Raw genomic sequence first — 23,023 nt, 5'->3', positions numbered from 1 at the left:
ACAGAGAGAAGAACAGAAAGAGAAAGAAACACAGATAGAAGGACAGAGAGGAAGAGTAAAGTGAGAAGAAGAGACAGAGAAAGAGAGGGGACAGAAAGAAAAGAGAGAAACACACAGAGAGAAGAACAGAAAGAGAATGAGAGAAGCAGAGAGAAGCAGAGAGAGAGGAAGAGTAAAGTGAGAAGAAGAGACAGAAAGAGATAGGACAGACAGAAAAGAGAGAGAAACACACAGAGAGAGAAGGACAGAAAGAGAAAGAAACACAGATAGAAGGACAGAGAGGAAGAGTAAAGTGAGAAGAAAAGACAGAGAAAGAGAGGGGACAGAAAGAAAAGAGAGAGAAACACACACAGATAGAAGGACAGAGAGAGGGAAAGTAAAGTGAGAAGAAGAGACAGAGAAAGAGAGGGGACAGAAAAAAAGAGAGAGAAACACACACATTAGGACAGACAGAGGAAGAGTAGAGAGACAGAGAGAGGAGGAGGAGAGAGAAAGAGAAGTAGAAGGAAAGTCAGAAAGAAAAAGAGGGAAACACATCGAGAGAAACACAGAGAGGGGAAGAGGAAGAGAAAGAGAGGGAAGGAGAGAAAGAAAGAGCGAGAGGGCAGTGGCAGAAAGAGGAGAAAGAGAAACGAGGCACAGAAAGAAAGGAAAAAGAGAGGCAGAGACACAGAGAGAAGGGCAGAGAGGAAAGTGAGAAAGGAAAAGAGTTGAGGGAGGGAGAAAGAAAGGGAGGGTGTGGAGGGGAAAGGAGGGGTCTGTCCTGGTTTGCCCCCTTCGCAAGGCGATGGGACCCCTTCCCTTCCCTTCCCTTCTGAAGGCTCTGGGACCCTTTGGGCTCAGGAGGGGAGGGGGAAGGGGAGGAGCAACCCCCTCCCCTCTCCCCTCCTCCCTCCCTCCCTCCTTCCATCCCTTCTTCCCCTTTCTGCTTTTCCGTTGCCTCCCCTCCTCTGGCTCCGGCTCTTCCTCCTTTCTTTCCTTCCTTCCTTCCCTCCTTCCTTTCTTTCTTCCTCTCCAAGCTGACTATGCCTCCTCTTCCTTCTCCTCTTCCTCCTCCTCCTCCTCCTCTTCTTCCTCCTCTCCTGCTCCTTCCTTGCCGGAGTTGGGCGCTGGCGCTGCTCAGCCTCTTAGTCGGCATCCTCATCCTGGCCGACATCGCCGAAGTGGAGCGGTAAGGGACCCCCAAAGAGCCCCCTCCCTCCCTCCTTCCCTCTCTCCCTCTTTCTCCCATTGACACCCCTTTGCAGCCCTCCTCCCGCTTCTTTGCCTCTTTCTTTCTTTCATTCGGAAACACCCCTCTCTCTTGCCTAAGCACTAGGAAGTACAAAGCCGCTTTCTCTCTCTCGCACACAAACCCCTTCCCCTTTTCCCTTTCACTCTCTTCCCTCCTTTCTTTCCTTCAGAAACAGCCAGGTATACAAAACCACCTCTCCTTCTCCTCCCTCCCTTCCTGATAGAAAGATATACAAACACTCCCTCTTTCGCACAGAAGCGCACAAAGCCCTTTGTCATATACACTGCCATGTACACTCCTCTCTCTCCAATGCACACCTCTTTCACTTTCTTTCTTCCATTCTCTTGCTTAAGTGTTAGTAAGTACAAAGCTGCTCTCTCTTGCACATAAAACCCTTCCCTTTTTCCCCTTCACTCTCCTTCCATCTTTCTATCCCTCCCTCGCTCCCTCTTTCCTTCCTTCCTTCTTTCCCCCTTTCTTTCTTTCTTTCTTTCTTTCTTTCTTTCTTTCTTTCTTTCTTTCCACTTCTTTCTTTCCTTGCTTCCTTCCTTCGTTCCCTCTTTCTTTCTTTTTTCCCTTCCTTCCTTTTTTCCTTCCTTCCCTCTTTCTTTCTTTCTTTCCACTTCCTTCTTTCTTTCTTTCCTTCCTTTGTTCCCTCTTTCTTTCTTTCTTTCTTTCCTTCCTTCGTTCCTTCCTTCATGCTTTCCTTCCCTCCCTCCCTCCCTCCTCCCACCCTCCTTTTTTTCTTTCTTTCCTTCCTCCCTTCTTTCCTTCATTCTTTTCTTCCTTCCTTCCTTCCTTCCCTCCTTTCTTTCTTTCCTTCCTTCCTTCGTTCCTTCCTTCCTTCCTTCGTTCTTTCCTTCCTTCTTTCTTTCTTTCCTACCTTCGTTCCTTCCTTCATGCTTTCCTTCCCTCCCTCCTCCCTTCCTCCTTCTTTCTTTCTTTCCTTCCTTCCTCCTTCCTTCCTTACTTCCTTCCTTCTTTCCTTCCTTCCCTCCCTCTTTCTTTCTTCCCTTCCTTCCCTCCTTCCTCCCCTCCTTCCTTCTTTTCTTCCTTCCTTTCCTCCCTCCCTTCTTCCTTCCCTCCCTCTCGCCCTCCCTTTCTTCCTTCTTTCCTCCCTACCTTCCTTCTCTCCTTCCCCCTCCCTCCTTCTTTCCTTCCTTCTTTCATTCCTCCCTTCCTTTCTTCTTTCCTCCCAACCTCCCTTCTCTCCTTCCTTCCTTCCTTCCTCCCTCCCTCCCTTCCTTATAAAAGCTCAGAAACAGACAGATATACAAAACTACCTCTTTTTCTCCTCCCTCCCTTTCTGATAGAAAGATATAAAAATACTCCCTCCCTCACACCTTTCTCTTTCATGCAGAAACACATAAAAAACCCCTTCCCCTTTGTCATACACATACTTCCACACAGCCCTATATCCCAGGATATCAAGGCAGAAAATCCCACATTATCTGAGTGTGGACTCAGATAACCCAGTGCAAAGCAGACATTGTGGGATTTCCTGCCTTGATATTCTGGGATATGTGGGCTGTGTGGAAGGGCCCTCTTTTGCAACACTCCCAAATGCAAACCTCTTTCACTCTCTTTCTTTCTTTTTTCCCATTCATTCATTTTTTTTCTCAGAGAGGAAACCTCCCTCCCACTTCTCCCTTTCACCCAAACAGGTATACAAACCCTCCCTTCCTCTCTCACACAAAGACACCCCCTCCCTTAGGCACCCTTTTCTCATTCAAACACCTCCTTATCCTATAAAGACCTCTTTACACCCTTCTCTCACACATACAAGCATCCCTCTCTCACACACTTACACAACCCCTCCCAGTTCTCTTTCCCCCCTCTTCCTTTTTTTCATTCTCTCTCTCTCACACACACACACAAATACACCTTACACACTGCCTCTGCACACCCACAAGCACCCATTGGCTTCCCCCTATCTCTCTCATACAAAGGCATCCCCTTTAATACACATGCCTCTCACTTCCTCACATATAGACACTACATAGCTCACATACACCTCTCTCTCTCTCTCTCTCTCTCTCTCTCTCTCTCTCTCTCGCTCGCACACAAAGCCTCTCACTTATAGGAAATACCTGATTATAGGGATGGCAGCAGGGTCTTGATGGAGATGTATGTATATCACCTAAGGAGATGGAAAATGGGAGTTGGGGGGATCCAAAGGGGGCTGCCTGTAGGAAGGGAGGCTTTGGAGTTTCTTTGTCTTTCCCACCCTGCTGCTTTTCCTGGCTTTGAATGGAAGGAAGATGAGAGTGGCTCCTGGTTTCCCCTCTAGTTTGAGGGGCTGGGGGGGGGGGTTCAGGGGTATGCTTTTGAGGGGTCTTAGGAATGAAAGGGGTGGTCCTGCCTTGGCTAGAAAGGGAGGTGGGGAAAGGGTAGCAAAGGGGAGGGTGACAAAACTGCTCCCCAAAAGAAAAGCCAGGACAAGAGAGAAGCTCTGGTGTTGCCTTCCTCTCAGTGGGATGATTCCATTTCTGGAACTGGAACAAAGTGAGGAATTGCATGGTCATAAGGGTTGCTCCTTCACATTTTTGGGAAGGGATAACATCCAACCACTTAGGGGGAACAATTTGGCTTATAGGAAAGTGGGGAAGTTTGATACATTGAGGGGGGGGAGGCGAGAGCCAAATTGTTCCCCCCCCCCCCACCCTATCACTGTTATGTTTGGAAAATGCACAAAAAATTATATTTAAAAAAACAAACATACAACCACTTAGAAGTAGGCATGAAAGGAGTCGGGACCCAGACCTGAGCTACACTTACTTGTCATTCCTTGCAAACACCGGTGGATCATAGAGTTGGAAGAGACCTCATGGGCCATCCAGCCCAACCACTTGCCAAGAAGCAGGAAAATTGCATTTAAAGCACCTGCAACAGATGGCCATCCAGCCTCTGTTTAAAAGCTTCCAAAGAAGGAGCCACCATCACACTTTGGGGCATAGAGTTCCACTGCTTAACAGCTCCTACAGTCCTAAAGTTCAGGTGGAATCTCCTTTCTTGTAGTTTGAAGCCATTGTTCCGCGTCGTCTCCTGGGCAGCAGAAAACAAGCTTGCTCCCTCCTCCCTATGACTTCCTTTCACGTATTTATACATGACTACCATGTCTCCTCTCAGCATTCTCTTCTTCAGGCTAATCATACCCAACTCTTTAAGCCGCTCCTCATAGAGTTTGTTCTACAGACCCTTGATCATTTTAGTCGCCCTCCTCTGGACACATTCTAGCTTATCAATGAGTGTCATGAGTGTTGCTATGGGCAGTCTCCTACCAAGCCTTGCTTCCTCCTCCCTATGACTTCCTCTCACGTATGGCTATCATGTCTCCTCTCCGCCTTCTCTTCTTCAGGCTAAACATGCCCACCTCGTTAAGCCGTACTTCTTTAAACCGCTCCGCTTGTTCTCCAGACCCTTGATCATTTTTAAAGTGAATAAAAGTAGTAACTCCTGTGCATAGGCAGAGTGCATCTCTGCCGGGTGGCAATATCATAGTGAAAATTGATAGAAGTGCAGTGTTGCAATCAGATTCAACCTCCACTTAAGGCCACTTTGGGTGCCTCTACACCAGGCATAGGCAAACTTTGGTCCTCCAGAGGGGTTTTGGACTTCAACTCCCACAATTCCTAACAGCCTAGCGACTGTTAGAAATTGTGGGAGTTGAAGTCCAAAACACCTGGAAGGCTGAAGTTTGCCCAGACCTGCTATAGAGTCACCGCTTGACACTTTTTAGGATGTATTGTCAAAGGTTTTCATGGCCGGAATCACTGGGTTGTTGTAGGTTTTCTCGGGCTATATGGCCATGTTCTAGAGGCATTTTCTCCTGAAGTTTCACCTGCATCTATGGCAAGCATCCTCAGAGGTAGTGAGGATGTAGTTTGGAACCCCTCCCAAATTGAGAGTACCTTCCAAGACTTCTTCCATCTATGCTTTGAATAAGCATACTGAGTAAAAGTGGGGAAAATCTGTGTAGCTTAATGATATATTTGTTTGTTTGTTTGCTACATTTGTACACCACCCTCTCAGCCCGCAGGCAACTCGAGACAGTTCACAAGGCAACAATTCAATGCCAACAGCATCATAAAAACATTTAAAACATTTAAAAGCATTAACATATCAATTAAGACCATAACAAATTAGTAAAAGCAAATCATTTCGTCTCCTAGTTACAAACTTAATCCGATCTCATAGTCCTATTGTTCCCTATTCCTATGTCTCTTACACTGCCTTTTCAAATGCTTGCTCGAACAGCCAGGTTTTGACTTTTTTCCTGAAAGTCAAAAGGGAGGGAGCTGATCTAGGAAGGGCGTTTCATAGCCGAGGGGCCACCACTGAAAAGGCCTTGTCCCTCATCCCCACCAAACGAATTTGTGACACAGACAAATCGAGAGTAGACGGAGTCGAGAGTAGAGCCTCCCCAGACAATATTAATGTCCAAGATGGTCCATAAGGGGAGATGTGTTTGGACAGGTAAGTTTGGCCAGAACTGTTTAGGGCTTTATAGGCTAAAGCCAGTACTTTGAATTGTGCCCGGTAGCAGATTGGCAGCCAGTGGAGCTGGCACAACAGCAGAGTTGTATTTCCCTGAGTGCCACTCCTGTTAGTAATCTGGCTGCCATCCATTGAACCAATTCAAGCTTCCGAACAGTCTTCAAAGGCAGCCCCACATAGAGCATGTTGCAGTAGTCTATATGGGATGTAACCAGAGCGTGGTTTACCATGGCCAAGTTAAACTTCTCAATGTATGGGTACAGCTGGTGCATAAGTTTTAACTGTGATAAATCACTTGGTTTTGTGCACAGCAGGTCCTGAGTTCAAGGTCTCTTCCTTCACCCAGGATGTAGACATGCAGCTCCAGACCAATAACCCTTTTTTGTAGGCTCATAACTTGGCTTGCCTTTATTTACAAGGCTGACTTAGATAGAGTGATAAATCTCCCCAGAGTAGTAAAAGAGACAAGAGACTGCTTGCTTTTCCTTTCTTGTTATTCTTGTATGGATGATGTGGCCTGGATTAATTCAAAATAACAAAGAACTGCAGTTCAAACTCCATTTGGCGGGGGGGGGGGGGGGGAGAGAAACCTATCATGCCAAAACTCTTTCCAAAATTATATTAGTTGAAGGATCCCAGAAGAAGTACCTTGCCCTAATACACAGAATTAGGTATCTGTGATTTATTGGAACACCCTTTCGGTGTAGGAGAGGCCGGTTTGGAGGGTCACGTTAAGCCATTAATGATCCTAAATATGAATCCGCAGTTATGAGATTGTAGTTGAACCCAGTTTATGATTTTGCAGTTGTTGAAAAGGATGCCAGCTAAGAATTCTGCACATGTGGATGTATAATTTGGACATAGAGTTTGGTGTCCAGTAGAGGTGAAAAGCATAACAAGTGTGGTCAAGATGGCAAGCACTCTCCATACAGAAGAAGTTAGAAAGAAGCTAGGAGATCTTGCAAGAGTTTGCTTTTTCCTGACACTACTGGGAAGGACAAAGATTTCACATTTTTCCTTTCTTTTCCAATCAATCAACACAGTGCAAACTACTTGTCCACTTTGTGGCAATTGGGCTAAGCTGAGGACAAGAAGGGAAGTTGGAGAAGTTGGAGAAATCCAAAAAGTGGGACAACAGAGGAGTGATTGGGGCCGTCCTTGCCAAATCAGGACAGTTGGAGACTAAGAGTGAGCTGTAGTCCCAAAAGTCACATTTGAAAGATGGGCCTTAGAGGCCTAATTCAGCAAGGCAGATTCTGAATCCAAAGTTCCAACTGCTGAGAGAGAATCAAAGCAATTTTCATTCTTTCCTGATTGATTGATTGATTGATTGATTGGATGGATAGATGGATGGGTGGATGGGTGGATGGATAGGTGGATGGATAAGTAAAGGTAAAGGTTGTCCCCTGACATTAAGTCCAGTCGTGTCCGACTCTGGGGTGTGGTGCTCATCTCCATTTCTAAGCCAAAGAGCCAGCATTGTCCATAGACACCTCAAAGGTCATGTGGCCAGCATGACTGCATGGAGCACCCTTACCTTCCCACTGAAATGGTACCTATTTGATCTACTCAGATTTATATGTTTTTGAACTGCTAGGTTGGCAGAAGCTGGGTCTGACAGCGGAAGCTTACGCCGCTCCCCAGATTCGAACCTGCAACCTTTTGGTCAACAAGTTTAGCAGCTCAGTGCTTTACCCCACTGTGCCTCCGGGGGCTCCAGTAGATGGATGGATAGCCTTGACTACTGCAACGCTCTCTACGTGGGGCTGCCCTTGAAGACGGCCCGGAAGCTTCAGCTAGTCCAGCGCGCGGCAGCCATGTTACTAACAGGAGCAGGACGCAGGGAGCATACAACGCCCTTGTTGTTCCAGCTCCACTGGCTGCCGATTTGCTACCGGGCCCAATTTAAGGTGCTGGTGCTATCCTACAAAGCCCTAAACGGTTCCGGCCCAAAATACCTTTCGGACCGCATCTCGGCCTATGAGCCCACGAGGACCTTGAGATCGTCTGGGGAGGCCCTTCTCTCGATCCCGCCTGCCTCACAGGCACGCCTGGCGGGGACGAGGGATAGGGCCTTCTCAGTGGTGGCCCCCCGGCTGTGGAACACTCTCCCTGTTGACATCAGACAGGCGCCCTCCCTTATGTCCTTCCAGAAGAGCCTGAAGACATGGCTATTCGAGAAGGCATTTAACGAAATGCTACAGTAACTGGAAATGACAACTGGAACAGAATATAGACTACGAGATTGGTTATGATTCTATGATAAGACGAAGCGGATTATTTTAGTGTAATTAGATGATAGTGTATTAGTGATATGTTGTTTTTTGTCGTTGTAGTTTATTGTGAAATATGTTTTTTATATGTTGTACACCGCCGCGAGTCGCGTTAACAAATGCAGCAAATAAATAAATAAATAAATAAATAAATAGAAGGATGGGTAGATGGATATGTGGATGGATAGATGGATTGATGGATGGATTGATGGATGTGTGGATGGATAGATAAGTAGGTAGGTAGGTAAGGTAGGTAGGTAGATAAATGGATGGATAGATGATAGATAGATAGATAGATAGATAGATAGATAGATAGATAGATAGGGGGGACAGTTCCTCTTTGTGACACAATCCATTGGCCAACAGAAGTGTCTTTGGAAAGCATTTTGGTTTATGTCTGGCTTGCAGTGTTTTAAAAAACAAAATAAACCCATATCTCATTTGCCTCTTTCCACCCAGCACCTGATACCCGATGAATGATGATATGCAGGTGGTGCAGGTTATTGAAGAAATAATAACCTCTCCTTGAATTAATCAGAAGCAGTCAGGGGAAGAGAGGGTTGACAAGCAAAATGAACCATTGGTCTGCTCTGGTAATGATAATATGGTCACAATATATTTATTTATAAGCCACTACCTTCTCCTCATCTTACCAAGGGGGCAGGCTTTTCAGATCCCATTTCCCACCTCACAAACCCCATCTTCGTTTCATTTTTCTCTGGTTCCTTTGTTTCCTTCCCTCTCTTCTTACTGTCTCTGAATTGGGCTACATGAACCAGGGTCAACCTGGAGACTATGTATGGGTCCTAGAGATCCTATTTTATACCTTCAAGGAGCTTTTGAAGTATCCGGTCCCCTCTCTCAAGTTTTAGTTGAAAAACTATGATCAATTCTTTTGTCCCAAAACATAAGGGTTAAAACCACCCAAACTGTGACAAATTGTGTTAACTTGCAAATCCCAGTTTTTGGAGCTCTCCGTGGTGCTGAATTCACCCTGGAGCTCCAGTTTTTGGCGCTCTCCGTGGTGCTGAATTCATTCTGGAGCTCCAGTTTTTGGAGCTCTCCGTGGTGCTGAATTCATTCTGGGGGTCAGGGTTTTTGGAGCTCTCCGTGGTGCTGAATTCACTCCAGAGCTCCGCGTTTTCGAGCTCTCCGTGGTGCTGAATTCATTCTGGAGCTGGGATCCAGCACTTTGGAGAAGTTATTCCAACTGAGAACCAGATGTAGCTAGCTATCCATGATGCTGAACCCATTTCTGAGAGAGGATTCAGCACTTTGGACAGCCGATTTCTACTGAAAGCAGGTTTGTCACCCTACTCACATATGAGCAATCAGACACTCCTGACTTTGTGGGAAATCTTACCACTCTTCAAAGCTAAATTCAGGACAAGTTCCTCCGTTGCATCTGTGATGTCATTCTCTCCTCAATGATATCTCCGGTTCACAAAGCAGAACACGTTGCCGAAGCCGCCAGGCAAAGCTTTGCAGAAAAGTATCTGGTTTATAAATAATGCATTTCCTTTGTCTTGCAGGAATTCTGGAGGCAAAGGTGCAATCCGATCAGCAGCGAATAGCTTATATAGCAAATTGAATAGGTTCGTATATTTTTGTGTTCATTTGTTTCTGCCTCTAAGGTGACGATTAATCTGCTTCATTTCCCTTCTCTCTTTCAGTCTCTTTTGTGTGATTAGGTTCCTCCCGCCTGACTCACAGATCTGTATTTCTTTCCAGTTTGGATTTTTTCAAGTCGGTCTCCCTGGGACACAGACACGTGTTTCCTCTTCTCTATTAAATGTTGGTGCTTATTTGAGATAGATAAGGAAACTTGCTTCATAAGGCAGGGTAGAAAGATGCCTTGGTTGGTGATATCAAAAGCCATGGAGAGATCTGGCAGATCCAACAGAGATGTGTGCCTTGCAGTTTGTTTTCTGCACAGATTATTCACACAATGGCCAAAATATTCCAGTGCCAAAAACAGACCAGAGACCATAGCATCATGCAGATTTTTGTTGGAAAGGACTTATCCCAAATTCCAAATGGAAATGGGCCACCAAAGCAATGGAGGATGATATCTCTGATATCAATGGCATGGAAATTTGCTCTAGATTTCATTCTCAATTATAAGGGGCCTGTCTAAAGTGCTGTATGTATTCAGGTTGTTGTTAACAGCCATCAAGTCAACTCCAGCTTAAGGCAAACTATGAATGAGAGACCTTCAAGGCATTATATCATCAACAGCACTGATTTTAAAGATTAAGGCCATGGCTTACTTGACTGGGTTCATCCATGACGGATGCAGTCTTTTTTTTTCCTACTTCCTTTTACCTTATCAAGCATTTCTCTCTCTTTAATATCTGTCTTCCCATGATATTATAACTCCTAGGGAAAGTTATAATAAGGTCCCTTTATTTGGTTCTTACTTACTTATTTAGGCGATCCCTCATTGTCTGAGTAGGTTTGTCTTCCAAGATCGGTGTACTGGTGGTGGGTACGTAGGTGACTGTGGAGCCCTATTCTTGACCTGCATGTTCTCCCACAGTGAGGGCATTTGTTTCCAGGTGAAAGGCGGTCCTGGTTGGGGTTGGCTTGACATGCCTTCCTCTTGGCACGTTTCTCTTTTTTGCCCTCCATTCATGCCTCTTCAAATTCTACAGCACTGCTGGTCACTCTGACTTCCAGCTGGAGCGCTCAAGGGCCAGGGCTTCCCAGTTCTCAGTGTCTGTGCCACAGTTTTAAAGATTGGCTTTGAGCCCATCTTTAAATCTCTTTTCCTCTCCACCAACATTCCGTTTTCCATTCTTGAGTTCGGAATAGAGCAACTGCTTTGGGAGACGGTGGTCGGCATCTGGACAACGTGGCCAGTCCAGTGGAGTTGATGGTGGAGGACCATTGCTTCAATGCTGGTGGTCTTTGCTTGTTCCAGCACACTGACATTTGTCCACTTGTCTTCCCAAGAGATTTGCAAGATTTTTTGGAGGCAATGCTGATGGAATCATTCTAGGAGGTGCATGTGACGTCTGTAGGTAGTCACATCTCGCAGGTGTATAGCAGGGTTTGGAGGACAATACCTTTATAAACAAGCACCCTGGTCTCCCTATGGATGTCTCGGTCCTCAAACACTCTGTGCTTCATTCGGAAAAAATGCTGCACTCGCAGAGCTCAGGCGCTGTTGTATTTCAGTGTCAATGTTGACTTTTGTGGAGAGGTGGCTGCCAAGGGAGCGGAAATGGTCAACATTGGTTATTTGGTTTACTGTATCCGCTGCCTTCTTCTCCAGCATCTCATCTCAAAGGAGCTGATTCTCTTCCTATGCACTTTTTTCCCTATCCAGCTTTCACAAGCATACAGAGAAATGGGGAATATGATGGCATGGACCTTCCAAACTTAGTAGTCAATGAAATATCTTGGCGTTCTTGGATCTTGCCTAGTTCCTTCATGGCTGTCCTTCCAAGTCCTCTTTTGACCAAGATATAGGAGCATTTGTATTGTTCTTCAAATCAACACAGATAACCTTGCTTGTTACGTGTTATTTATTCATTCATAATAAATAAATTATGCAAATCACACACAACTGACATTAATGCAAACCATACAATAGACCAGTTCAACAACTAATCATATTTTTTTAATACATTTAATCCCTATGGGCACCTACCAACCATGGAAAATGTCACAGCAAAATGCTGGGGTTCTTTGTTCAGCAACAAGCCAACCCCCTTCTTCAGCAGAAGTACTCCTCCATCCGGTTTGCATTCAAAGCACCCCGACAGATGGCCATCCAGCTTCTGTTCAACTGATTGTTTATTTCGATGTTCTGAAACTCTTGATACCAATCACCACTTTCATAGAGCCCCCGGTGGTGCAGTGGGTTAAACCCCTGTGCCGGCAGGACTGAAGACCGACAGGTCGCAGGTTTGAATATGGGGAGAGGCGGGTGAGCTCTCTCTATCAGCTCCAGCTCCTCATGCGGGGACATGAGAAAAGCCACCCACAAGGATGATAAAAAACATCAAAACATCTAGGCGTCCTCTGGGCAATGTCCTTGCAGATGGCCAATTCTCTCACACCAGAAGCGACTTGCAGTTTCTCAAGTCACTCCTGACATGACAAAAAAAACCAAACAAACCACTTTCATATTCATAATTTCCATTCCATTTTTGTGACTATCGTTGATCTTAGGGTGATCACAAGAATTAAATTCTTTTGCCATTGTAATTTTATGTCTCCCAAATTTAGTATTCTATCTATCTATCTATCTATCTATCTATCTATCTATCTATCTATCTTGCAGAGTAATAGATAATATGTCATTAATTCCCACAAATACTTTTCACCAATTTTTAAAAAACCTTTTTATACTCCATACATGTATATAAGTCCCAGTTTCTTTATTGGACCTCCAACTTTTTTTTATTATTTCTATTTTAATAACATAACATTATTGGAGTCATGTACCATCAGGCTTTGTGATATCTGTGTCTCCTTCTTCTATCTCTTTATGCACTTTTCCTGACCAGAACTGAAGCGATCATCAATGGATCCTCATCTCCCCTTGTTCTTGACAGAAGTAGTGGAAGTATTAAGCACCAAGATGGACCAACCCCAACCCAATGGAGGCACAACCAGACACTCGCTTTGAAGATCAGGTACTGAGAAGTGACACACAACAGCAGTGTTTCTCAACCTTCCTAACGCCACGACCCCTTAATGCAGTTCTTCATGTTGTGGTGACCCCCAACCATTACATTATTTTCATTGTTACTTCATAACTGTAATTTTGCTACCGTTATGAATTGTAATGTAAATATCTGATATGCAGGATGTATTTTCATTCGTTGGACCAAATTTGGCACAAAAACCCAAATTAGAATACTGGTGGAGTTGGGAGGATTGATTTTGTCATTTGAGATTTGTAGTTGCTGGGATTTATAGTTCACCCCCAACCAAAGTGCATTCTGGACTCCACCAACGATGGAATTGAACCAAACTTGGCACACAGAATTCCCATGACCAACAGCAAATACTGAGTTTGGTGGGCATTGACCTTGAGTCTTGGAGTTGTAGTTCACCTACATCCAGAGAGCGTTGTGGACTCAAACAATGACAGATCTGGACCAAACATGGCATGAATACTCAACATGCCCAAATGTGAACACTAGTGGAGTTTGGAGAAAATAGACCTTGGTAATTGGGAGTTGGAATTGCTGGAATTTATAGTTCACCTACAATCAAAGAGCATTCTGAGCTCCACCAATGACAGAATTGGACCAAACTTCCCACAGAGAACCCCCATGGCCAATAGAAAATACTATGTTTTCTAATGATCCCTTGACACCCCCTCATGACTCCCCCAGGGGTCCCGAACTCCAGGTTGAGAAACACTGCACAACAGGGATGGGTAGCCTTTGGGATTTAAAGGAGAGGCTGGTTGCATACAAGAACAACTACGCAGTATGGCTCTGCGATTCAATGAAAAAGTTACAAAACTCATTACCAAATTAGGAGGTGCCAATATTTTGTTTTTTAAGTATTTCTAACGTGTCATTAGTAAAAAAAATGCTACTATAACAAGAGTAATGAAAGTTCATTACTTTTTCATTACAGTAATTGCGCAAGTGAGGAAACTTCAGGGGCTCCTCCCTCATTTTTAAAGCTATTGTGGTGAAACTTGCTACAATGGTAGAACACATTTACCACTGTGAGCCCATCAAGTTTCAGAACTTTCCCCTTATCCATGGATATTTGGGGAATTTTCAAAGTGTTTATCAACAACTTTTTTAAAAAAACTACATGAGCAATCTCCTTGAAATTTCTATACAATGACACAAGTTAAGAGGGGATCATTCCCTCAACCTTCAGAAATATTCTAACATCAACTGATGTTAGGAATTTTTTTAAAAAAATGTTGGCAAATACCTTTTAAAGCCCCAAAAGATATCTCAATGAATGTCTGTCTCTCATATTAACCAAAGAACTTCCATGTAGGGATTTCTTCCCAGCCCAGAGATTGACATACTAGAAGTCTCCATCAGTCCTCCTCTTTGCAGATTCAACCATTTATTAGAACTCTAGCTGGCTGCTGTGATGGAGGGACACATCTCTCCCTCTCCTGTTTGGGGCTTTAATAATAATAATAATAATAATAATAATAATAATAATAATTTATTTGTACCCCGCTACCATCTCCCCAAAGGAGCCCCCAGTGGCGCAGTGGGTTAAAGCACTGAGCTGCTGAACTTGTTGAGCGAAAGGTCGCAAGTTCGATTCCGGGGAGCTTCCGCTGTCAGCCCTAGCTTCTGCCAACCTAGCAGTTCGAAAACATGCAAATGTGAGTAGATCAATAGGTACCGCTCCGGCGGGAAGGTAACGGCGCTCCATCTAGTCATGCTGGCCACATGACCTTGGAGGTGTCTACGGACAACGCTGGCTCTTCGGCTTAGAAATGGAGATGAGCACCACACCCCAGAGTCAGACACGACTGGACTTAATGTCAGGGGACTACCTTTACCTTTACCATCTCCCCAAGGGACTCGGTGCGGCTTACATGATGCTGAGCAAAATTCTGGGAAATGTAGTTCAGGTCAGGGCCTTTTGCATCCTCTGCCATACTGCTTCTCACCTTCCCAAACTACATTTCCCAGAATCCTGTGCTTTTTCAGTCCCTTTCCCAATGAACTCTGCTTTCTCCCTGCTGCTTCCCTCTCCTAATAGCAAGAGGCCAGTCATTTAAAGAGGAAAGGCAGCCTTTTTGGCTTTGATTTGCTTCCTTGCGTCAAACATGAAACTGACTTTGGGATGCTTCGGAGATTTACAAAATGCAAATGAAAAAGTATTGGGTAAGTTTTGATTCTTAAGTTTTTGGCGCGGGCCGTGCCTACGCATCAGATATTGTGTTGTAACTACGAATTTAATGAATTTGATCCGACTTAAAAACAATAACTTTGCATAGCCTTACTAGACAGGGACACTCTCATCTGCACTCATCCATTTTCCTTTTAAGAAAACACATCTTGAAGTTTCTGGATGCTGAGAAAGACATCTCCGTGCTCAAGGGAACTCTCAAACCAGGCGACATTATCCACTACGTCTTTGACCGGGACAGCACAATGAATGTTTCCCAAAACCTCTATGCCCTCCTGCCCCGGACTTCACCCCTGAAAGGCAAACATTTCCGGACCTGTGCTATTGTGGGGAATTCGGGGATTCTGTTGAACAGCGGCTGCGGAGAGGAAATTGATGCCCACAGCTTTGTGATCAGGTAACGGCGACTGCACGGAATGGAATTACACTTTCCTATGTCACTAATGTAATAGCAGCCTGTGTGTTTTTCAAAAATGAACCACTGCATGATAAAGGTGGTTTGGTTTTCATTGCTAGCTGCTTTTCTATTGTTTTCTGTTAACCTGTATTGCAATTGGCTGAGAAAAAGGAGAATTGCCACTTTTGGAATCATGACAATCCTGGTTTGCCTGTAAAATTAACCATCCAAAATGTATTTTCGTAAAGCCAGAAGTGAATTCCTGGTTTGCTGGGGTTGAGTGGGGAGCATCCAAGGGGCAAATTGATCTCCTGCACTCCTTAAGGGTTACTTACTTACTTACTTACTTAGGTGATCCCAAGTGATCTGAGTAGGACTGTCTTCCAAGATCGGTGTACTGGTGGTAGATCCGTAGGTGACTGTGGAGCTCTACTCTTGATTTGCATGCTCTCCCACAGTGAGGGCATTGGTTTCCAGGTGGAAAGCGGTCCTGGTCGGTGTTGGCTTGACGTGCCTTCCTCTTGGCATGTTTCTCTCTTTCGCCCTCCATTTGTGCAAATTCTACAGCACTGCTAGTCACAGCTGACCTCCAGCTGGAGCGCTCAAGGGCCAGGGCTTCCCAGTTCTCAGTGTCTATGCCAGAGTTTTTAAGATTGGTATTGAGCCCATCTTTAAATCTCTTTTCCTACCCACCAACATTCTGTTTTCCGTTCTTGAGTTCGGAGTAGAGCAACTGCTTTGGGAGATGGTGGTCGGGCATCCCTAAGTGTAACATTACAATGTCAAACATCAACAACTGTCAATATGAATTCATCTTCCTGAGGTCTTTGCTGGAGAGCTGCCTTACAGCTTGCACCCTACGTTAATTAATAGGAGAGAAGGGATGCTCCCGTTTCCCCTTCTTTATTGTTAGCACTGCGTAATCAGGCAGCGAGGCTGATTGTCAAAGAGGGAAAGCTCTGCAGCTGAATGACCAAACACAAAAAGAAAGCATCCCATTTGGAGAAAGGAGGGAGAGAGTTGGGGGGCATGACCTCAGAGAACCCCAATGAAAGGCTGCTGGGGCGAGTCGGGATGTGAATCCCACTTTGTTGCTATGTCCCTTGTCTGTCCATGTTCACACACCTTTGCAGCTGCCCTTACATATATTCCCTTGTTTACTTGAGTGGCAGCCATCAGAACATCTTCTGACTTCTGTTAGTGCATGATTAAATGTGCTCTTACCCTATGTTAAGGTTCTGGATGTCCCTGAACACTATATGGACATCAAGGAGTGACTTCTGACTCGCTTTGGCACATGCAGCCCATATAGAGAAGGATCACCCATAAACAAAAGGATTAACATGCCTTTCCAAGTTGTGCCATGCCCCCCAATTGATCCCAACCTATGGTGAGAACCTACTTTAGGGATTTCTTGCCATGATTCACCCAGAAGAGGTTTGCCATTGCTTTTCCCTGATGTTGATAGTCACTAGTGGAGTTCTAGGGGTGAATAAGTGTCGTAACAGGTCCAGCCAAGTGTTAGAATGCATCTACACCACATAATGAATGCAGTTGAACACCACTTTAACTTTTTTTTGTCATGTCAGGAGCAACTTGAGAAACTGCAAGTCGCTACTGGTGTGAGAGAATTGGCCATCTGCAAGGGCGTTGCCCAGGGGACACCTGAATGTTTTTGATGTTTTATCATCCTTGTGGAAGGCTTCTCTCATGTCCCCACATAAGAAGCTGGAGCTGATCGAGTGAGCTCATCCACACTCTCCCAGGATTCGAACCTGCAACCTGTCAGTCTTCAGTCCTGCCGGCACAGGGATTTAACCCACTGTGTCACCAGGGGCTTTAACTGTCATGGCACAACTTTAGAGAATCCTGGGAGCTGTTGTTTGGTGAGGTTCAAAGCCCTGCAAAAATGCTGTAGCATTGAGCCCTGGCAGTTCAAATGGTGTCAGAACTGCATTCATTCTACAGTATAAATGTACCCATGTTTTGACAGCAAAACAATGTTACTTCTCCAAGCTCTGCCCACAAACACATGGTGCACCTTTTTATTTGCACGAGTGTTCTTTAATAAGTACATTTGGATAGTCTCCTCCACTGCGTATTCCAAATCCCTTCTTGACTTTTTGGCTTCCAGGTGCAATCTCGCCCCAGTCCAAGAATATTCTCGGGATGTTGGCATGAAGACGGACCTGGTGACCATGAACCCTTCAGTCATCCAACGGGCCTTTGAGGACCTGGTCAACGACACCTGGCGGGAGAAGCTGCTCCAGCGCCTCCACAGCCTCAACGGCAGCATCCTTTGGATCCCGGCCTTCATGGCCAAAGGAGGGAAGGAGCGCGTGGAGTGGGTCAATGAGCTCATCCTCAAGAATCACATAAACGTCCGCACCGCCTATCCTTCATTGCGCCTCTTGCATGCCGTTCGGGGGTAAGCAGCTTTACCTGCCACATCAACCCCTATGTTTTTTTGCGGGGAGGGGCTCTCTCTTGTTTGGCCTAAAATTTCAGCATGTGTGTTGCAACCCAGATCAGGAAACAAGACCATAAGATATTAATCCCCCACACTTGACTGTAGGAAAAAACAATCCTTTTTTATTGATGAAAAATGGTTACAAAATAGAGGGGGAAAAGCCACAGTAAAATTCAACAGTCAGGGATATCTATGAACTAGATCAAAATTCCAAAAGCAACACTATGAAAACCTGGAAACTGTTAGCATCTCACTAACCGTACTTGGAAACTAGAAGCCCCTGGGAATGCAGACCATGGGAACCGGAAATCTGCCAAGGTAATGCCTCAGTCTAAACGATGCTTGATCTAACGAGAGAACCTGGGGAGAGACATTTAAAACTAAAGAAACTGTTTCAGGACACGCCTCCAGGCTTTGAAGCCTGTACCTCCCTTTCCTTTAATCTGCTTGACCTTCACAGACTCTGCTATTCACTCCTGTTTTTCTGAATCTGTTCTATCCTCATTAAAAAAAGGCAGGTGCTAGCTCCTCTGGAGAGCTATCACCGTTTGATTCAGAAACATTCCCATCAGAATGCGTAGTTTCACTTTCCAAGCCACTGACCTCAGAATCAACAGTTTCCAAACATCACGGACAAATTCATGTTCAGTAGCCTGTTCAGTTGCATCAGGAAATACAATCAGAGAATCAGGTTCAGGTTCACACGGAGGCTGAACCCCAACACTGTGCCCTGTGGCAGATGTCTGAAACATATACATCAAATACCTTATTTACTCTAATATAATTCCCACCTTGTTTTGCCTCACCAAAATTAGGCTGCACATTAGATTTGTGTAAAACGGTAATCTTAGTGCTGAACCAAGGCAAAAGGGGAAGGTGCTTCAAGACTAGCACCTGGAGCTTCCACTTGATGTCACCCCTAATTTAACTCTCATAGCTCAATGCTATGCAGTCCTGGAACTTGTAGTTTGGTGAGACATCAGCATCCTCTGGCAGAGAAGGCTCAAGACCTTGTACAACTACAACAGCCGCGATTCTGTAGATATGGCATGAAAGGATAAAGGAACAGGGAGGGAAGAGGAGAAATAAATGTTATAGTCGATTCTTCACCCCCACTTCTCTCTCCCTTTGTTGTCATCTGCTGGAAAGATTGCCACCTTTGTCCTTTCATGCCTTTATTTCTCCCCAAAGCCATCCCAGATGCTTAATTTCCCCCTGGATGCAAATGTTAGTTTGGCTGCTTCAAAAGGGTTGTCCTGCCAGGGTTATATATTCAAAGAGGAATGCAATGGGAGGTCCCATTGGTGGTGGTGAAACAGTCTTTATGGTACGCCCTTCCTTTGCTTGCCCATGCCTTCTAATTAAAAACCCGGAGCCTCGTGCAGTAATGGTTCACTCTTGACGCCGCGTCCCCTCTGCACTTTGCACAACCTCGTTTGGATTGGCAAAATTAATTAGTTTTCATTACAATCTCCAGCTGTTTTGCAAAGCAAGGGGAGGACTGTGCTTGCATGGCCAGTGTGACAACAGAACAGAGCCAAGCCAAGGAAGAGAAAACACAGTAATTCGAAGGGAAGTTTTTAATTCAACCTCCTGGATTGAATGCAATGCACAGCCTAAATGTTTTTTGCGCATGGCAGCAAACACAGTCGACTCTGCATTCTTTCCAAATTGTAACAGAAAGTACTTCAATGATCAGTTCATCCCCACTTCATTTTCACCATCACCAGTGAACTCATTCTGCATCGGGTTGTTGTAGGTTTTTTCGGGCTATATGGCCATGGTCTAGAGGCATTCTCTCCTGACGTTTCGCCTGCATCTGTGGCAAGCAGCCTCAGAGGTAGTGAGGGCTGTTGGAACTAGGAACTAGGATCCTTTGCATCCTTTGGTTAACACAGACTGCATCCTTTGGTTAACAATTGAGTGTTGTTTGGGGTTCAAATTAGAATTACAGAATGATAAAGTTGGAAGAGTTGGAAAAAAACCAAGGGGCATCCAGTCCAACTCTCTTCTGCCATCCAATCAAAGCCCTCCCGACAGAGAGCCACCCAGCCTCTGTTCAAAAGCCTCCAAAGAAGGAGCTACTATCACCAGACTCCTTTCTTGTATGTGTTTGTGTGTGCCCTTTCAAGTCAACTTCCAGGCTAAGACAGCTCCACGAACTTCATAGAGTTTTCTTAAGTAGGAACATTCAGAGGTATTTGGCCATTCCTTTCCTCTGAAATGTATCCTTCAGCTATTTTGCCTTGGATGCTTGTAAGCAACAAGTACAATAAGTGCTAGATACCAAAGTGGTGAAGATCCCATGCTATGAAAAATAGATGCCTTTTGCCACTTGGGGGTGTACCTCCACCCCAGATTTGTGTTGTCTAGTAGTGCATCGTCACTGCAAAATGAATGTAGTGCCACATGACTTTAACTTCCATAGCTGAATGCTATGGATTCCTGGGAATTGGTGTTTAGTGAAGCATCATCAGAGATGGCTAAAGGTAGTCTTCGTAGAGCACAATTCCATAAAATTGAGCTATGGTAGTGGTGTCAAACTGCATTAAGTATACAATGTAGATGCCCTCCAGGTGTTTTGAACTTCAACTCCCACAATTCCTTCACTTAAGTGGCTGAGGGGGGAAAGTAAGGGGCCTGAGGCTGTTAGGAACTGTGGGAGTTGAAGTCCAAAATATCTGGAGGACCTATGTTTGCCCATGCCTGGCATAGATGCACCCTCGGTTGGCTCTTAGACCCCTTTGGAATGGCACTATCAACATCCTGTCTTAGCTTGGAACAAGCTGGTTGTGTAAATCCCAAATCCTCTCTTGCTGTCTTTCATTCTGATTCCTCCAGATTAGTGGTTTCCAACCTTATTTTTGACCAGGGACTACTTGACCAGGGATTGCTTTTGACCAGGGAAGACTCTCCAACATTAGTACCAAAAGGGTTACGAATCAGTTTTTGGTCAACTTTAGTTTTGGTTTGGTTATTTGGGGTGCCGATTAAGAAAATTGCATTGGATGGACCACATTAGCTCTAATTTGTGATATGGAACATACAGTAGCCACCATCTGCTTGCCCACAAAAAAAAAAATTAATAATCTGGAGCCACGGACCTTATTTTAGGTCTCGTGGCCCATCTCTGGGCAGCAGCCCCTGGGTTGGAATCCACTGCTCCAAATGAACGTGAAGTTGGAGAAGATAAGTCTTCATTTTTCTTTGTTTGTTTTCTTGTGTTCTCTTCTAGGTACTGGCTCACCAACAAAGTGTACATCAAGCGCCCCACCACCGGCTTGCTCATGTACACCCTGGCAACTCGTTTTTGCAACCGGATTTATCTCTATGGCTTCTGGCCGTTTCCTCGGGATCAGGACCAGAACCCTGTGAAATACCACTACTATGACACTTTGAAATATGGCTACATGTCCCAGACCAGCCCCCACACCATGCCCTTGGAGTTCAAAGCCCTGAAGGCCCTTCACCAGCAAGGAGCCTTGAAACTGACAGTGGGGGCCTGCGACGGAGCCACATAAATGCGCTTTCCAGGAACTCACTTCTTCTCCCCTGAGGCCGTGTGGTGTGGGAAGATAGGGGAGGACAAGGAGGTGACATCGAGCCTGTTTCCTTTGTTATCTGTCCATGACGGAGGCATGGGCATCTCTACAGAGCTTTTGGTGGCTCTGGCTCTGAGTGGTCTCGCTGTTTGGTGCCTGGGAGGAATGGAACGGACAGGAAGAGAAGCAGCCAAAGGCAATGGACTTCGCTGGCTGAAGATCTGGAGCTGTCCCTTGGGCAGCTTTCCCCCTCACCTCTAGACGTAGAAAGTCACTGTGGTTGGTTTGTTTGGGTCCTTTAGTGTGGCAACTAGATGTTAGGCCAAGTGTTGTGAGTGATCTAGAGTTGGTAGCTAGGGCCTGCGTTGGCTGGCGAGCTGTTGTTCTTGGCTTTGTGGGCATGGGTTTGGGAGGGTCGGTTAAAGGGGCAGAGGTTATTCCTGACATCTTCTGGAAAAAAGCAAAAAAAAGGAAAGACAAGAAAGGGAGCAGAACATATGGAAAGCTGGTGGGATCACTTCTATGGGCAAGTTGGCCCAAGAGTTCCTTAAGTGAGTTTATGGAATCCTTTAAGGAAGGGATTGAGTACTATTCTGGAGCTCATCTTGGACATAGTTTGCATGTCTCTAAAGATGAGATGGGTAGATTTTTAGGCCCATTTTAAAGGAAGAGTAAGTTTGATGCATTTTTGTTTAAATGGAGTGGACTTGAATGGGCTTTGTTTCATTTCCTTCATTGTTGCCAGTAGCAGTGTTTCTCTTGCCGTTGTCTTTTGGCTAACGTGCCACACACCAGCACCACATTTATTCCCATTGGCAACTGCTTTTTTCTTTCTTTCCTGGAAACTTTCCATGGACTGGTGGACAGTGACTCATGCACCACTTTGAGTAGCATTGCTGTGTAGGAGATGCAACCCAAGCCATTGGGGCTTCAACGTTGAGGAAAGATGGACTGTTGGACCAAATGCACAACTAATGTTCCTCAGTGGAGCTAAGCTTCAGATATCAAAAAAAGAAACCTACTTGGATTTTTATGAACTGTTCAAATCATCAGTTTATTGTGGTTTAGCTCATTTGTTTATATATATAAAAAGGTATTTCCAGTCACTACAGATTTGTGGGATTTCTTTTTGTTCTTTTGACCTTGTAGTGTTATTAATTTCAGGCTGAACTCAGACATATGGTGAACCTAACCTGGGACTTATTCAGAAGATCCTGAGAGAAAGATAGGATATAACAACAACAACAACCAACTACGGCATCACACTCCCTGTTATAGGGCTTGTTGACAGAAGAAATCCTAACATGACCCTAAGAGGTCTTTCCAGCTACAGTCAAAGACCAAGAAAAGTTTTTGAGAAGTCTTGGTTTTTACTGTGTTATTTGGAGCACTGATGCAGAAAATTGCATTGGGCAGACTGTATCAGCTCTAGTTTCTTAGATATGTCTATCATGGTTTTCTATGGAGACTGGTGTATGGCATATGTTCTGTATCTCAAAAACTAGGGTTGATAGGCAGAAAGTGGGCCCATTTTTGGAATCAACGGGCCAAATAGACCCAGAAGCAGGACTAATCCTTGAGGCACCAAAATGTGTTGCCCAGTGTAATTTTCCATAGTCTCCATCTACAATATTTTGAGAATCCTTTTATTATAATTTGGGAGTTTTTTTCATGTCAGGAGTGACTTGAGAAACTGCAAGTCACTTCTGGTGTGAAAGAATTGGCTGTCTGCAAGGATGTTGCCCAGGG

At 45.0% G+C, this 23,023-nt stretch overlaps 1 protein-coding gene across 1 annotated transcript; it reads left to right on the top strand.

Annotated features, from left to right (window-relative positions):
* The first annotated feature begins 820 nt into the window (after positions 1 to 820).
* Positions 821 to 22,380, top strand: ST8SIA2 (ST8 alpha-N-acetyl-neuraminide alpha-2,8-sialyltransferase 2). Its single transcript, XM_060755630.2, has 6 exons — positions 821 to 1,171; positions 9,537 to 9,599; positions 12,522 to 12,650; positions 15,005 to 15,262; positions 17,397 to 17,690; positions 20,968 to 22,380. Exons 1-6 carry the CDS (start codon positions 1,026 to 1,028, stop codon positions 21,251 to 21,253), a joined length of 1,176 nt encoding a protein of 391 aa, XP_060611613.2. The 5' UTR covers positions 821 to 1,025; the 3' UTR covers positions 21,254 to 22,380.
* The last annotated feature ends 643 nt before the right edge of the window (positions 22,381 to 23,023 follow it).

The sequence above is a fragment of the Anolis sagrei genome, chromosome 9, assembly GCF_037176765.1.
Source record: "Anolis sagrei isolate rAnoSag1 chromosome 9, rAnoSag1.mat, whole genome shotgun sequence".
Taxonomy (NCBI): domain Eukaryota; kingdom Metazoa; phylum Chordata; class Lepidosauria; order Squamata; family Dactyloidae; genus Anolis; species Anolis sagrei.
Note: the sequence above shows the minus strand (reverse complement) of the source record. Positions and strands in the feature narration are given on the sequence as shown.

What these genes read in the sequence shown, in the direction of transcription:
- ST8SIA2 (XM_060755630.2), top strand. Translation starts at nt 1,026, where the DNA reads ATGCCTCCTCTTCCTTCTCCTCTTCCTCCTCCTCCTCCTCCTCTTCTT. An exon ending in TTATATAGCAAATTGAATAG is followed by an intron (nt 9,600 to 12,521) that starts GTTCGTATATTT and finishes TTTCCTGACCAG; the next exon opens with AACTGAAGCGATCATCAATG. An exon ending in ACACTCGCTTTGAAGATCAG is followed by an intron (nt 12,651 to 15,004) that starts GTACTGAGAAGT and finishes TTTCCTTTTAAG; the next exon opens with AAAACACATCTTGAAGTTTC.